Below are 17569 nucleotides of genomic sequence, written 5' to 3' on the forward strand. Positions count from 1 at the left end.
ATCTTGCTTCAGGGCACGGAGTGATTGCTATCTGGGGAAGGGTCAGGAAGGAAAAAATTTCTCATGTATAACATTGCACAGCTGGCCATATGCGTTACTGGGCAGGGGGAAGAGCCAGCAATGTGATACCTATAGCATCAGTATTCCTTTTCTTATCCCTAGAGACTCACTCTACTCCCTAAAAACATTAATAATGAAGCCTTTGACTGGATATTTGCATTGTAGAAAATAAGTTTTTAACTACCACGTAAGCAGCTGCAGGATGACAATGGAGCGTGCCTTTGGGAAATTGAAAGGTAGATGGCAGGTACAAACTAGAAGGCTTGAGGCAACTAAATAGTACCTGTCTGGAATAATAACTGTGTGCTGTGTTCTGCACAACATCTGTGAAAGAAAGGATGGGGCTTTGCTGAGACCTGGGAGGCATGTGTGGGGATACTTTGAGGATGGAGGATTTGAGCAACTCGCAAGGTGTTCCCTTCTCAATGACAGTTGTTAGAATTTTGTATATTTTGCAAGAAAGGATGGATGGTTTTGATATGCTGTGGGGAATATGGGGGCTGTGCAGTGTGATTTGGCACACCACAGTTTTATGAAATTCAGTAAAATAATGCGTCTCAGTTTGGTGTATATGTTTGTGTGGGATTTCTCTAATCAAGGAGAGGTGATCTGTTGCACATGCCATGTTTTACAAGTTTTAAAATTGAGTCTTTTTTAGGTTCTAATACATGATAAATGGACATCGACACTGAAGGTCTCATTGTATGCACGTGGGCTATGCTGTGCATGCTTTGCACGCATTTCTTCAAGCTTTCAGCTTAAATTGTAGCACATCCTCACCATTTCTTTCTCTGCTCTGTAACAGTGATGCGTTCTTGGTCTGTTGGTTCTTTTTTCCATTCCTCTCTACTCCCTCTCTCACTTTCTTTTGCTCTGTTAGAAGCACTTGCGAAATCTCCACACCCTCAAGTTTTCCTGACACTAGCAACAAAGGGAAAGCGTAAGCACAAATCCTTTTAGTCATGAAATGTAAACAGTTGTTGGTTGGTTTCCAAAACAGCAAAAATGTAAAAAGCTACTGTACAAGTTTGGAAGGCAGTCCCTTAGAGTTTTTTCTTCAAGTCTTGGGAGATCCTGGTGTTGATAAGTCTTTTCCAGCTTTCTTTCAATATTTTTGAAAGCTGGATTTGCAACTATGCTAAATTTGATTAGCATGGCAAGGATATATGAGGCAAAAGGCCCTGAGACCAGGTAACTAATTAACCACGTAGTTCAGAGAAGGTTATGATGAGGCTGGCCTAGTGTTTGAACGTTTACAGGCAGCTTTTAGCAGTGGATAACACCCCCAGTTTGTGTAATGAAACAGAAGCTTTTTTTTTTTAGCAAACAGAGGGAAGATAGGGTTGCTATAATTTGTGGTATCTGGCTTCCTGCTAGTCATGTGGCTGGAAGGGCACAGCCACTATTCAGGAGTGACAGAGAAGGTGGCCCTGACTTGAATGTCTGTTAAGAGGTTACTTTGTGTAACTAATGTGTGCTTTTAAAATTCAGATTCAGGATGCAGACATGCCCTGTTTTCTATGCAGCTAATTCAATGAATTTAAGGAGGTTGGAGAGGTAACAATGTTTCTTCCTGCTAATTTGCACTTTCAAGGTACTGTCTCCTTGTACTTTACACGTAACTGCAGTACTTTTAAACGGCATTGATTAAGGTTCTACTGTTAAGTAAAGCCTTTTAAGATTTTCATTGATATCAAAAGCCTTTATGGGGCCTTACTAAAGGAGGAAAAAAGCCACAATGAGCTTTTAACTGAAGAGAAAATGTCTTGCTAAGATTTGTCAAGATAACAAACTTGCACTGGTTTTGTGATTTAATTCCTTACATGATCAAAATGCAGTGCGTACTTTGTAATGAGACCATACAATGCTTGTTTTTCAATAAACTCTCTTTTCTGTTAGCAAATCAGTTTTAATCCAGGGTGGTGAAGAACAGACCCTGCAACAGGACAGTTTTGAGGTACTCGGAAATGGGAAAATCTTCAATAGACTCCAGCAGAACTGTCACACAATGGATGTGAGGGAAGTAGCGTGGCTGAGAAAGGCAGTAGCTGTATAGGGCACTGTGCCTTACCATGCTTCTCTTGAACATGCTGTAACTTGGGAGAAGCAGGAGAACTTGGAAAATGTGTTTGCTGACTCCCAGCCAAGCTGGCAATATGTGTCACTGAAAAGAAACAAACAGGCTTTGTACATCTTGAAATGAACTAAGTTTTATCTGTGAAATAAAGGACTTCTAGCTGTCTGACAGGCCTCTTGGAAGGAACACATGGTCTCATTCTTCCCAAGGACCTCTAGTATGCTCTCTGGGTGCACAGTGCATAGGGGCTGTATATACTGATGCTCCAGGCTGGAGTCCTGTCCAGATCATCAGTGTTCAGGTGACTCCTGGATGAATGATTTGTTCTGTAGTTGCCAAGTCTTTATGTTTTAGTGTGGTTCAGGGATGTCGTGCTTTCAGCACCTCTCAGAACTCATTTCAGGAGGGCCTTAAACAATGTATTGTCTGTGCTGGGACAGGAGCAGGTCATGCATCTTTGTTCTTTCCAAAGGGTGAGACAAGGGCTCTAGCATGGATTGAGACAGCATGAAGACAACTAGGACTATTGAGAAAATATACAATATGGTGACTCTTGGAGTAGATGAGAGGCAGCAGCTGGTAGTGTGCCCAGTGCTAAATAAGGAGGGGACAGCCTGGCCACTGTGACCCTAACATAGGTCACTTGCATAAACAGAATGGCAATCTGGGACAAGATGAAAACCTGTGTGAGAAGGGAACTGGAAGACTTCCAAACTATTTTGTTTCACAGGTGTAAGCAGGATAGATATTATTGTGATGTAACTTGGTCAACATAACATAACTCCTGATCCCCAAAAGAATAACATGAGGTAACTCAGCAGTTATTTTAATACAAGAAATTATGTTCTGTGAACATTTTTTTTTAAATGAAAATATGTCTCTTTATATACTGATATTAATTACTTACTTTGAAGGGCCTCAAGTGTTTTCAGGACTTTGTGCCATACCCATTGCTCTTCAGATTAGAGACTCTATTTTCAGCACACCAGTTGCTGACAGTACGTTGTGCCAGTACATTGTCAGCATTCAGTAAAAGTAGTAATAATAAGTTAAGCAGAACTGTGTATCTCTATGGAGAGGTGAATAGGAGGCTCTCTAAGCATACCAGAAGGTTTAGACAGAAATTATTTTGATTTAATTGTTTGTAATTTATAGAAAAGGAAAGTGCTTAGCAATATCCCAGGACTGCTGCAGGCATGGGAAGTGGTGCAGATCCATGGCCGACTAAGTAGACTTTTACCTGGATTGAGATAACTCTTAGCTCTGTCCCAGGGTTATGGAGCCCTGCAGCTGGAGGTATTATAATTAAGTGAGAAGTAAGTCTCAAATTCTGACCATTTGTAGCGGTAGAGTTTAATAGCTTCTTTTGTTCAGAGCAGACTTCACAACCTTAATAAAGTGCTTGAATCCTAATATCAGGCATAATAATTCCTTATTGTTATTTGGCAAAGGAATTTTTATATCCTGATCTATGCCAGCCTACTCTTTGTGAACACTGTTAAATAGCTGCTTTGTTCATTCTATTCAAAAGTAAATGGTTCCTTTCTGAAGTTTTTCCTGTAGGAGGTAGATGTTTGGGTTTGTACCCATCATGTTTAGAACTCCCTGAGATAAGAGGCTCTGCCCATTTCACTGTGTGTCCTCCTACACCTGGAGATGTAGTGATAGATTGATGAAACAGAAAGACATGAGAAATGAGTGTGCTCTGCTCTGCTGCCCATAACATACAAGGTGAAACTGAGCTGGCACCAAGGGAAAAAAGTAGTGATTTGGCTGGAACAACGGTGGTGTACCTCTTCTAGATCCAACAAAGGGTCAGGAAGCTCCAAACCCATCTCTGGCCTGTGTCTCTGGTGGTATCTCCTTCTAATATGAGGCTGTTCCTAAACACAGAGTAGTCCTTCATGAGGTCACTTGCTGTATATCAGAGTGACGAGAGACTATGATAAATTGCTGCTGCTGCTTGTATATACTTTTCATCCTGGGCTTATGACAACTGGCTTTACAGCAAAACTGAAATACTAAATGATCAGACTCTAACGTTAACATGGATGTGATTTGTTTCTGTGAGTTCATTCTTCTATTTAGAGAAAGATATTGCTACCCTCCCTTACGCACTGACACAGTTGCCAAAATAACCGCTCTTACTAACTGGCAGCTTTAAAAGCCAGCCTGCAGCTGACTTTGAAACAGAAGGTCAGCAAACGGAGCAACAGACTTCAATTCAGAGCTTTAATGGGAGCCATTGACCACAGCAAAAGGCCTTGACTGGAGTGTCTAGAGTGTGCTTTGCACAGGCCAAAAAGTCACTTTCATACTCTTTGAACCTTTTGTATAAACCTATATATTTTTCACTCTGTGGATTTCAAGATGAATGTGCAGCCGTGTGCTAGATGTGGCTATGGGGTTTACCCTGCTGAGAAGATTAACTGTATAGATCAGGTCAGTTCTCTTTCTTTATTATTTTGGACTATAATAAATGTACAGATTGGCACTTTTAACACAGTGCAAATCTCTTGGTTCTAAAAATTCTTTACTCATAAGTGGGTTCAGAACTGAAATGAGTTAATAATAGGCATATATTTGAAGAAGAATTTTTCAAATTCATGAAGTGAATGTTAAGGATCAATATTGAGATTTAAAAATCAACAGAGTAATAATGAAATACAAATCATGTCTGTTTGGTTTCTGTTTTGTGGTATTTCCAGACATGGCATAAAGCCTGTTTTCACTGCGAAGTATGCAAGATGATGTTAACAGTAAACAACTTTGTTAGTCATGAGAAAAAGCCTTACTGTCAAGCGTAAGTGTGTTTCCTTTTCTTTTTTTTAAAGCAAAGGTTTAAAATGCCAAATCATTTTAATGTAATAGAAGATCACCATTTGGACTCAGCCTGGTTCCATGTGTGATGTGAAATTATGTATTGTTAGTGCCTTCATGCATATCTTTGGGATATACAAATGATGGGAAACTCTTGTTACTGTATATAAAGCTTCCTCATTTGTCCAGTGTGTTAAAAGATACCAAATTAAGTTCCATTTCAGTATTGTGGGAAGAAAATAAACCAAACCATAAAATTCAGTGCTTTCCAAATCTGCGGTTAAGAGTTAACAAGGTTGAGCTAATCATCAGGAAAATGTATAAAATGCAGATTTTGGAGTTGGTTTGTTCTAGGAAGTTTTTATTTTATAATGATCAATTCCTGTCAAATTTGTCAGCAGAAAAAGGAGAGATGACAGTTGTTTTTTATTCTATTATTCTCTTTTGTTATTAGAAACACAGCATTGATATGACTATCATTAAAATTAATTTTGCTCTAGGCACCTACTCCATACAATAATAACTTGAATATAATCTGAAATCTGTGTGTGAGTCAGGGAAAAGTTATGTATGGAGGGGTGGAAGCTGGTATTGTGTTTTTGAGTGCTCACAGAGAACCTTTCTGGTGGGCTGTCTCGTACATTCCTAATATACTTTCACACTTTCTTTTTTTAGGCATAATCCAAAAACCAATGCGTTCACAAGTGTATTTGAGACACCAATAAATATGAATGCAAAAAAACTGTCGAAAGTGGTAAGTGAGGTAAGAAGCTGAAGGGCCAAATGTATTTAGCTTTGTTTTACATTTTGATACCATATTTGTGTCTTGTTTTGGAAATAAATATGTATTCTTTACTTACCTTCCTGTGTTCTTTTAGAGCAGTAGGATCTCAGCCTGGGTTTGAATCATAATTTTTAAAATGCATTCACTCATGAGTAAGAAAGGTTAGATCTGAATTTGCTTCTATTTTCAGAAAGAAAAATGGATAGCAGTTTCTCACCTGCCATATCTGTTAATCTACATGGAAGCATTGTTCGCATAAACTGCCCAGAGCTATGTAAACTTAGTAACTAAATCAGGGGGGTTTACACAGCCATTGGGAACAAGAATGACCTACTTGCTCTATGATCTCTTCTGAAACAGATACTAAAGGGCACGAAACAAAAAATAAATTCTGTCTCAGTGGGACGCAGGCAAAAGTTCTCATAAATACTTTGTCAAGTATTTCTGGCAAACCTGAGATGACAAAACACGAAGTCCAGGGAGTTTTGCATGGTTATACCGAAAACGTTTTGCTAACGCGTTCAGCATGGACTAGCTTTCCATGCCCTTTTAACTGCATCAATCCTCTAAAAGGCTGCTGTGCCCCGGCAAACCTCTAGGGGTGCTCAAAGTCTTCTTTCTTTTCAAATGTCATTCTTTTCTGTCTTGCATTGTTTTTCTCCAGATACATTTGTTTCAAACTTGCATTTCTAAGAATTTTATGAAACGAGAAATACAGAAACAGCTAATAATTGATAGCTATCTCACGTCTATGTGTAATGCTATTTTCTTGACTGTCATGTCTTTTAATACTCTAAAATAGTACTATTCATTGCGTGACTATATTTAGTAGGCAAACCAATGTGTTTTGATGTGATTAGCCATCATTAAAATAAAATAAGAAAGTTGTATTTCTTAGATTATAGCACGCTAAATTCGTTCTGATGTTCTGTATTAGCTGTACAAAATTGATGTACATTAATAGCCTTTATCAGACGCTGTAACTTTTATCATTCTTGTACAGTATTCTTATATATCAGTTTTTGCAACATCATGGGCAGTAACTATTTCAGCAGTGACTATCACACTTACTTTAAACTGTGTGTGACAGATCTGGTCAGGAATGAGTTTGGGATTATGGCAGGTTCTATTTCTGTTTTTAGGCAGTGATATGAGACTCTGATACTTCCAGTGCATGTGAATATACACGCCAGACAAATTATAGCTCAAAGATCACTTTCCCTTGTTTTTTACACCTAAAGCACCTTCTGTCCTTTTCAATCACATAATGAGGTTCTGCTCCAGAGAGAAAATTGCTAAGGGTAGTAAAGAAGCTGATTCTGCAGTACTTACTTAAAGGGAATACTTCTGTAGAAATTTTGAGTGCAGGAAAATTTTGCATTGGTAACTGTAGAAAATAATGCTAACTTGGGAAAAGGTTTCACTTGCTACTGTAGCAATTTAAATTGAATTGTTGGGTTTTTTTAAGTAAGAATATTTCTTATGCAGAAAATGTAACATCTTTCTTCAATCCTAACATGATGTTCTCACATAAGTCTTATGTTGAGACACCAACTTGAATGCAGAGATAAAAATTCAGCTCACTCCCTCTACACAGAATTTCTATGTGAGCAGACGAATCATTCAAATGTCTGTACCTCTGTACTTAATTTATAAAATGGGAATAATGGTATACCTGCTCAGTGATTTTTCTGTCCAGTCAGTTTAGATTTTGCACTCTTCAGGACAGGGACTGTTATTTTTTGCATTTTAGAATGAGTTGTATAGCAGAGCTGTGATTTCATTTGAACTTCTGTATCCTGTCATGATAAACGTAACAGCAGGAAAATGATGACCCAGGTCTAAATATAATAGTCATTTATATTTACACAGTCATGACACTTCATGGACACTGTGCAGGGGACATAGGAGAGTAGAATATTGCCCACCAGGTAATAGTTCTTTCATCTAATGCTGCATTGATATGTTCTGCTTAAAATTTCTTAGAGATTTCAATTCTTATAGATTATTTCCCCCAAAAGTATTATCTAAAGACCGAATTATTCTTTCAGAACTTCATGCCAGATTTCAGGTATAATATGCTGCTCCTTTACAGTGCAGTTCAATAATAGCAAAGGTCTTAGGGAGAAGTTCGGTGTGGATTAGAGAGTAGCGTTTTGACCTTAGGGCTAAATGCAGTCTTCTCTTCCATGAAAACTCCTTTGCCAAGAATGGGTGGCATGGAGGAAGTACTTGTGTAGTCTTTGCATGGCATAGAGCTACAGGTGATGTGGCCTTTTTGTACACAAACAGAGTGTAAGTGGTGTTGATCTAAAGAGGGAGAAAGAGGAAAAGATGGACAGTTTTGCAAGCTCTCAGAAGGTGATTGATATTGTCTTGTGAGTTGTGGAGATTCGGTAGGTCAGGTGTGCTTGTCATAGTCCCTTGGATTCTGCATTCATATTATATATAAATGTGTCTTCAGGGTGAAATTATTAGTTGGCACTGAAAACTAGGCTCGTCTGTAGCAGTTGGAGATCTAACAGACAGACACAGGTAAACATTATGAAGAGTAAATCATCTTAAACTGAGTTGTGTTGATGCTGCCACCCAGAAAATTAGTTCTGTGTAGTCACATTGTTCCTCTGCTTCTCTTATGTTGGTATTGGTGATTTTTGCAGTGAGGCCGATGAAGGAACTGATATAGCTGAAAGCTAACACAGCAAAAGTCTACATACTAATTCCCTGACCTAATTTGCCTAATGGCTGCCTGGCTGATGGTGTCAGTGTGTGATAGACAAGAAGAAGGGTCACCTAGTAGGGCCAGAGGTGTTTTTGGAAGTAGCCTTTCTTTAGACTGGTTTAAGGTGCAGCCCAAACTAGCAGACACTGAAGTGGATTTGTTATGGTGGGAATTGCACTATTTGTTGTTTTGTCTTGCATTCATCTCCTTTTGTTGCTGCAGTTCTTGCAGACTCCGTATCACTGTGGACTAAGAGACTGTTCAGCTTGTTTTTCTCCCTTCTTGTTCTTCTCCTAAGAGGGGGGTGTGCTAGTCTGTACTAATAATCTACTAATCCAAAGTCTTTTTTTTTTTTAAGATAAAATATCGAGAAGAGGGTGAACAATTCAAATCAGTCTTTCAATGGGATGTAAGGTCCAGAGAAATTGAAGCTGCCTATAAAGCCCAACAACTGGCCACCCAGGTAAGAAATATCCAAGTCTCCAAGCCACTAGCCTTCAGGAGACCAAGAATTGGCCTTGGCAGTCCTGATTGTTAGGGTTTTACTCACAGCATCTAAATTCTAAAAAAGCCATTGCTTCTCATTTAGCTAAACTTTTCAAGGCAGCATAGCTCGGTTATAGCTTAGGGTGCAAGAATCAGAAGATGACGAAGGAAGAGTGTATCTTTACAGTTAGATGTTTGGACTGCTGCTTGTACAGCCATACTTAATGTGTCTTCCTTCTACTAGCACTGAAGCTTCACAACAAGTGATCTGATTCCCAGGGGGAGTTATTTGAGTCTCACTCCAGGATCCCAGGTCCTGACATCTTGATGTCAGTTCTTGTTATACAAGTTCTGCCCTAGCATTCTGAAGGTATATGGAATGTAGGCCTTGTGCTGTCTGTCTGCAGAGAGTAAATTTCACTTCCACAGCATTGTGTGTGTTTCCTTTTTTTCTGTCAGATCAGATGGTTGTGTATTAAAACAAGGGTGAAGATTGGTAGTTATTTAATTTTTGTTTTGTAGAATGCTTACTACGCTGCCTATGAGGAAGGAAAACCGTGGTACTCAGGAACCATTCCGGATCCTGAGATGGTCAAGGTAACACAGGCAGAGAAGACTCTGAGTGATGTAAGTGGGCTGATGTTTGGAATAGCTCTATTTTTGTGGTCTATCATATTCTGAAGACTTACTAGTGCACCAAAGCCAACCTTTGGTAAGATGTTACCAAAGGAGAGACTGACATGTTTACTTCTGTCAATAACAATATTTAACTACGTAAGTGATTAAAGTCACATAACAGTGCTATTGCCCATCCTGGAAATCATATATTAATATATTTAGGTAATTGAGAAGCACTTAAACTACTGACCAATGATATCTGAAGTGACCTGATCTAGCAGGCAGTGCTGTTTCCCTCAGTAGAGCAGAATGCGTGATGGAAAACATGTCTTATTTTCCGTAGACTAGACCTTTCATTGACTGTATTTCCCTGACTAATTAAAATCACTTCTGAATTATGACTGATTGTCTATGCCCAGTCAACATAGCCAATTAACAGTGGATAACTGATATGAATGGGGGATGTTTTCTGTTGTATGTAGGAAATATTTCTACCTAAGAAACTCATAAGGTATAAGTTCTTTAATTTGTTTACTTTTAAATAAAGTGATACATACTTTTAGGAAGCAGGTATTAAAAGAGGAATCACATTAAACTACAGTGTGTTCTTCTGTAACAACAAACCAAAAAATATTCATTTTCTAGTTTCAATATACAGAAGAATATGAGCCGCGGAGAGGCAAAGGCAGCTTTCCCGCTATGATCACTCCAGGTTATCAGGTTGCTAAGAGAGCCACCCAACTAAGCAGTAATGTAAGTTGCAGTTTTTTTAATTGTATGTTAGACTTCTGAATTTGGAGAATCCTGGGTTTAGGCCATTCACTTTAGACAGTAAGTTCTATGATGAATATTTGTTGTACTGTTAATTCTACAAAGTGAGAAAACTTTAACATGATGCAGGAAATGGGGGTTAACAAACTACTTGGCTTGGGAGGACACTTATATAGGATAAATGACAATATAGATATTTCCTGAAAGGTGTAGCACCTTTTGCTGTAATTTATCCCAACTTGAAAAAGATTGTGAATCACTCTAAAATTTTTATTTAATTCATTACCTTTATTTTCACTTTATGGCTTTATTAATCTATTTACATCTGACATTTTTTGCTTTCTTTATTATTTGAAGTTAAATACCTGTAATACTGAGTTTAATTCATATACAAGCTACTTTAAATATATACACAGAAAATTGCTTATTTATAAAAATAACAATTCAACTGAAAAAGATCGAGTAAAAATAAATCCTGTAGAAATTATTTTAAAGTATTGCATTGTTTTCTGCAAACACTGTCTGCATTGTTATTGTAGTATGATCTTAGCTGGGCCGTTAATGACTATTATGATTATATTTTAATCAAATATATGGCTCACATAAATCTAGTACAATTTGAAAATGTGATTGTCTGGGTCCATTTCTGTCTGCTTCTGGCATTCACTTTAAGATAATTGGGCCTTAAATATACTGATAGCTTGACTGTACAGTGGGAAGTGTCGTGGCTGCTGTTGCTCATTTTCTCTTGAAGCCTTCTGATAGAAAATGCATATTTGCTGTTTATTGTTTGTAATGTGTATTTTATATTTTCTCCCTCAGGTAGAATATAAGAAGGGACATGAAGAGAGAATTTCGAAGTTCACCTCTGTTGTAGACACTCCAGATATACTTCATGCAAAGGTTGGAGGACAGCTTTCAAGTGGGGTAAGTGAAACAAAATAGGTTGACCTGGTTTTGACTCCACAATTGGCTCTTAGGACACTTATAAATCACTTAAAAATATGAACATAGAGAAAAGTAAAACCCCTAATATTTTAAAGGCAGCTTCATTTTACCATTTAGTATTTAATACTTCCAGTTATAAAGACCATATTCAGTTCCAGGCCATTTTAGGGACTAGCTGGCTGTCAGAACTGAAGGCAGGGAACTAGTCTGTTCTATACGCAGCAACTGGGTGCCATGCAACGTAAAGAAGGAAGCTGCCTGACTAATATAAACAGAGCAGGCATCTTGCAGACAACTTTAGTATTTTTTTTAAGTGACTGTGATCCATTCTGTACTCTGAATAAGACACAGAGGTCCTGCAGAAGATATGTGGTCATGCAGATGAAGGCTACACTATAAAGATTCAGACTTCATGGTTCATCTTCCTTTTGGGAGATGACAGCCATCGAACACCTGACTTTGCAACTTTAAGAATTGATTATGTGTGCAATCAAGATACATTTGATCTAATTGCTCCTGAACTGTCTTGGATTTTTACAGTTGAAATACACAGAAGACTTTGAAGAACAGAAAGGGAAAGGCAGCTTTCCTGCTATGATCACTCCAGCTTATCAAATAGCCAAGAGAGCGAATGAATTAGCCAGTGATGTAAGTGTCCAAAGCAAAGTCCCTTTTTGGGAAGAAAAGAATAAATTGTCACACAAATTTTGGATTAAAATGTTTAGCATTGTGGAGTTATGCTAGCAGTGCACTTCATACACAGATTTTTCAAGTGATTGTCTTTTGCAGGGACAAAGTTGAGTTTTATGCACAAAGAGAAAATTAGGCATTTCATTTGTGAATCAACACTCTGGATTTACCCAGTCTCCTGTTGCATACAACCGAGAAGGAAGAGAATAAGGAGTCAGCCAGAGGTCTTTGATTTTATTCTGCCCAACTCAGTATGAGTTTGAGGGGCTGAAGTGCAGCTCTAATTTACACAGCCACAATATTTCTGGGTGACCTTGTATCAGGGGAGGGCTGTGTTTGCAGAGCTCTGCTTTGCCGTGACTTTCCATGCTCTCAGTGGGTCCTTACAGTTCAAATTCTTCTATTCCTTCTTATGTGCTGTTGCAGGATGAGGCTTTTATGAACACAAGAAACTAGCTTCTTGAATAGCAATTACATATATAAAGTATATACACACACATACACGCACACAAACACATGCATATATTTGACATAGGTATAGATTTATAAAACATAGCTTTCTATTCTGCTCATTTTACTCTCCTTACTGTTGGGTTTTTTTTTTAAACTCCTTGGTGTACTGATCTTTATTGGCTTTCTTTTCCTCTCCAAATACAACAAAACTACAACACAGCTGTATTCTTTAAAAAGCATTGTAAAAAGACATCAGTATTGCTTCAAACTGTACAGTTAATTGTGTTTTGTCATTGGAAGCTGAAAGGAAGACTGTTGGAGAGGATAACATATTGTGCTAACTCAATGGAAGTGAATGTAAAACATTATTAAGAGTCATTGAGGAAAATAAGAGATCTGTGATTTTGAAGGCAAAAGAAACTGACTCTAAAACATTTAAATGTTTTTGTTTGCCTTTGATCTGTGGAAAACCCTTCATTTGTGTCAGCAAACACACATGGTGATTAAAGGGCAGCATCAGGTTACAGGCATTATTTTGACTTCAGCAAAGGTAGTGCAAATCTTGTTCTAAACTTGAAGGTTCGTTGCCTAAAATTCCCTTGATCACTGGGGACATCAGCATCTTTCAGAAACAAGCCCATTTATTAATGGCGTTCAGATGACCCTGTGGTAAAAAAAGTGCTCTGTGGTAACCATGGATTTACATTACAATCAGTTCTATTTTTTTAACCTGCTGGAGCATCAGGGATTAGCCACTGACAAGCAGGTGGTACTGAACACACTGAACTAATGGTCTGGGTTGAAATGGCAAGTCCCATGTTCCTACTGCATTATTAAAAAGCATACCACTATTTTTGTTTTTATATCTTCAAGTGGCTTATTTGACTTCTGTACATTGGTGGCAATGGGAATTTTGACAATCCTTTATTGTCAACATGTGCATGTCATTGATTATTACTTATTATGCAGCATCTGTGTACCAGACTAAATTCATCCAGATGATTCTTTTCCTTTTTGTTTTTTCCTGTTAGGTAAAGTATCATCAAAGATATGAAAAAGAGATCAAGGGAAAAGCCAGCCATATAGCTGGGACAGATGTTACTTCTGCAAGAGAAAATGTAGATCAATATGGCCAGGTATGCAACATCCGAGAGATACCCATGCTGATGTTGATCATTACTATGGCTGATTGCTCAAGACTTTAGAAACTGCAGTGAGACCTATTTTCACTTTGCTTTCCTGTACGAGAAAGCAAGGTCTCAAAGGAAAAGATGGTGTGCACAGCACCATGCTCTGAATGTGTAATATATTTGACACTGGCACTTACAAGATGAGACTACAAGGTGCATGCACTGTCACTGTGTGATCCTTATGGTAGGGTCTTTCCAAAAGGTAAGCCTTACCTTGGCAAATTTTATCTGTGTACATGTATGCACTATGCATTTCTATTGTGGTGTTTTTATGTATCACGCTGAAATGTGCTTACTTGTGGAAACTTTCCCATTCCATGAGAAAGCAAATGTAAATTCAGTTAGGAGAAAAAGTGAAAGGGCTGTGAAATGGTAGAAAGTTAGTAGATAGTTAAGCATCTTTTCTCTGCCAGTATTTTTAGAAATCTTAGAAGCTTTGCAGCTCTAAATATGTGCAAGTGGCACTAAAGATCATACACGATCTCTTAAATTTCAGCTCTTCTACAAAAGTGGTATTGTAAGCTTGACAAGTTGTAGTTCTGCATTTGTGGAACCAAATAGGCTTTAGCTCTGTTTTGGTCTGTGGCATTTGTTTTGCTTTTATTTGATTTTTAAGGGAATGCAATTATTTTTGTGGTCTCCCGAAATGCATCCAAATTTCTATTCCAATTAAGTTAGAGAAAGAATACCGCTAAATAGAACTGAATACAGCTAAAGGGAATTTGAAAGGGATTGAATAGTGGGTTTGTATAAACAGAACTGTATGGTTAGTCTTAGGTTTTTCATCATAGCTCCTCCTAAGACCCATATACTTTGGAGAAATGAAGGAACAGGGAATATATTGTTATAAGACATTTGGGAGTTTTATGTTTCTTCACTTCTGTCCAAATGTACGCCTTGTAATGAGTGAAAAGCAAACCATCCTTCAAGAATATGAGTTTAGAATAAGTAGCATTGAAGCCTTCAATTAGTTTCTGTCTTTTGAACTACTACAAGTTTTAGTAAGAATAAACAAATAAAATGAATTTGAAAAAGCGCTAATTGCATTTTCAACCATTGGAATGCTGCTATCTTTAGAATTAATTTAATTTTTTTTTCTTTGAAAGTATCTTTGAAACTTCAGTCACAGACTTCAAATTTAATTTGAGTTTTAATCTTCATAGATTGGATTCTGATATTTTTATTCAAATAAAATAGAGCCACTGAAATTAATGGATCTTTCTGAGTGAAGTGTGACTTAACATGGGTAAAGGGATTAGATTTCTAACTGTCGAGATGTGTGTCGAGGGTACATCATACAGATATATACATAACATAAGACGATGTAAGGAATCTGATTGTAAAATTCCTGTGTGCTGAACACCTGTTTTGTTCATGTTTAAAAATCTTAGAACTGGCTAATGTTAATTATCTGGAACTTTGAAAATACTGTTTTGTAATATAAGCAATATTAGAAATTATGTAAAAATGTATTTGAGAAAGAAGAAAAAGAAAATGGCAAATTAGTCTGAAGAATTCAGACTCATAAATAGCATTTTAAAAAACTAACTTAGCTGATTAGTCAGGGATATTTTTTGTTTTCTGTGCCTGTTTATAGAATAATTTAGATGCAATAACTATAATTACATTATATTGTTCACAAACTTATGATATGACCTATTATTATGTGACATTGGTGGTGCACAAAATGACCTACAATGGATTGTTTTGCATGGAGAAGTCACAAGACAGATACCCCAAATATTTATAGTCCTTTTTATCTGTGCTTTCCATGACATTCTTGACATGCCACACATTCTTTTTTCACTTAAACTGGCTCTTTACTACAATGGATTTACAAAATACTACAGAGAAGACACATTACACTATATCTTTACCTTTTTGTGTACTTACCATATTCTCCCCAGATCTTGCCATAGAAAGCTTTGGGATGGTCATTGTGTAATATCATTTTTAAAAAAAGCTCCAGTATTTTGTCACTAAATTATCAAAAGGCTTTTCAAATTGTCAAACATTTACACATAAACCTATTTATAGATAGATTTAAGAGTATTAATTCCACAACAATTGTTTTCTTATATCAAGCAAATGGAATTTTGTGATCTTGTTCCCTCAGGTGTTTACCACTTTAATATCTAGGTATTTCTGCTTCATTAATGAATCCCTTTACAAAATATATCAGTGCACTAGTGAAATACTATTTTTGGTCAGTTATGGTGTAAGAAATGGCCACAGAGAGATCAAGAGACTTCTGTCATGTCACAGAAGAAGGCTGACCCTACATTAAACTTGGAAAGTTTAAGCAAATCTCCTGGCTGCCTACACCATTAGATATCTTTATAGTTTTCCAGGGAAACACATACTGACAAAGAGAGGGACTAGCAGATATAATCTCTGTAAGAACTGAAGTGAGATTAGAAGGTTGTATATCATTGTATACTTGAATGCTATCTTGACTACAGCTAATTGCTACCTAAATTTCTCTTGCAATGCAACACAAGTGATTTTACAGGCACAGTTAATTTAATGGGTGATTTTATTCTTACAGTTGGTAATTTTATTCTCTTTTTCATACAAAAAAAATAAAATTAAGCAATGAACTTTCTTACTAACAAGGAATATGGGGCTTTGTGAAATCACCCATGGCCCCACGTGCTCATGTGTGATGAGTAAACACTCTGAATTTTCTTCAGGATTATATGGATGAGTATGAAGAACGCAGAGGGAAAGGAAGCTTTCCTGCTATGATCACTCCAGCTTATCAAAATGCCAAGAAAGCAAATGAACTGGCAAGTGATGTAAGTATGAAACCTGAATCAATACAGTTCATAAACAATTAAAACCAGCAGTTTGTCAGAGCAGTGCCTGGGAGGAGAATGCTAAAATTACACTTGAGCAGTAAACAACAACGACATTTCACTGTATTGCTGGGAACTGGATGGCTCAGGGGATTAATAATATCCATTAATAGAAGGGGACACATCTCCAACTTGCATGAGGGAGGAGATGGATGTAGCAACTAATGGGGTTCCCTACTGTTAGGTTAACCCTCCTGGCAAATCTGCACCTGTATTATTAATGAAACCTTCAACTGCCTTAATCATCCTGTGGACTACTGTGGTATTCCCAGTAGTGAATAAATGGAGGATGAATGAGCTGAACTGGTTTTGATATTTTGATGTATCATGCCTCTAGCGCAAAGCAAGTCATATGGAGGAAAGGAAACCATAGAGTACTACACTGTCACTTCACGAGACTGAGCTTATTTCTAGGCTGGGGATTTTGTTTTGGGTAGTAAGCTAAAAAATCTGCAAAAAAAGTTGTGATATGTGATTCTTGCATGCAGCCCGTTGATAAAAGAGCCTCAGTCCTATTTGAGGAGACCGTTTCTAGTAGTGACAAAAAATGGGTCAGGCTGTAGGTCATTACCATGTGGCTGCTGTGAAGGTTTCCTGCGAGTGACAACCTTCGTAGTGTGGACACCTGTCCCTCATGGGCCTATATGAGCTGATGGGCTCAGTCTGTTTTCTGGGGAGCTAACAAATGGTCGAGTCTTTCAGCTTGTACTAGCCTGGACTAGACACTAGCAGTAAACTAGAGTGAAAGGATCAGTCATATTCTGTTACCTGAGCTTATGACTGAGAGAATATAAAAAACCTGAAACCTTCTGTGACTAGTCCCTATTTGGATGACAAACTCAGTGATGCCCTGTTTAAACATGAAATATTGAACCTTCCCAGATGAAGACAGCAGTTTCATAGGTTTTAAAAATGCTAATGGTCAGTAGTTTACTTATTAATCTGTAATACCTGGAGCAAGGAGAAGGGTTGGTTCATGGCAGTAACATTTGCATGCGAGCACTTACCAAGCTGCTACATGTCTTTAAAGCCTGAGAAACTGCGTGCAGACTGAGAAAATAAAAACCCCAAACACTTTGTGCTGGAACACAT

The 17569-nt window shown here is 37.6% G+C and overlaps 1 protein-coding gene across 3 annotated transcripts in view; it reads left to right on the forward strand.

Moving 5' to 3' along the window:
* Positions 1-4305: 4305 nt before the first annotated feature.
* LOC115347958 (nebulin related anchoring protein) overlaps positions 4306-17569 on the forward strand; it is a 53299-nt gene continuing 40035 nt past the window's right edge. For 2 of the 3 annotated variants that reach the window (XM_030029694.2, XM_030029696.2), the window contains exons 1-10: positions 4306-4579; positions 4846-4940; positions 5633-5720; positions 8822-8926; positions 9472-9576; positions 10213-10320; positions 11161-11265; positions 11827-11934; positions 13461-13565; positions 16313-16417. In XM_030029694.2, the coding sequence (XP_029885554.1) occupies positions 4508-4579; positions 4846-4940; positions 5633-5720; positions 8822-8926; positions 9472-9576; positions 10213-10320; positions 11161-11265; positions 11827-11934; positions 13461-13565; positions 16313-16417 (996 nt within the window). In that variant the 5' untranslated portion in view covers positions 4306-4507. The remainder of the gene's footprint in view (positions 4580-4845; positions 4941-5632; positions 5721-8821; positions 8927-9471; positions 9577-10212; positions 10321-11160; positions 11266-11826; positions 11935-13460; positions 13566-16312; positions 16418-17569) is intronic. The other variant, XM_030029695.2, reaches the window with a different exon arrangement.

Source organism: Aquila chrysaetos, chromosome 11 (assembly GCF_900496995.4).
Source record: "Aquila chrysaetos chrysaetos chromosome 11, bAquChr1.4, whole genome shotgun sequence".
Lineage (NCBI taxonomy): Eukaryota > Metazoa > Chordata > Aves > Accipitriformes > Accipitridae > Aquila > Aquila chrysaetos.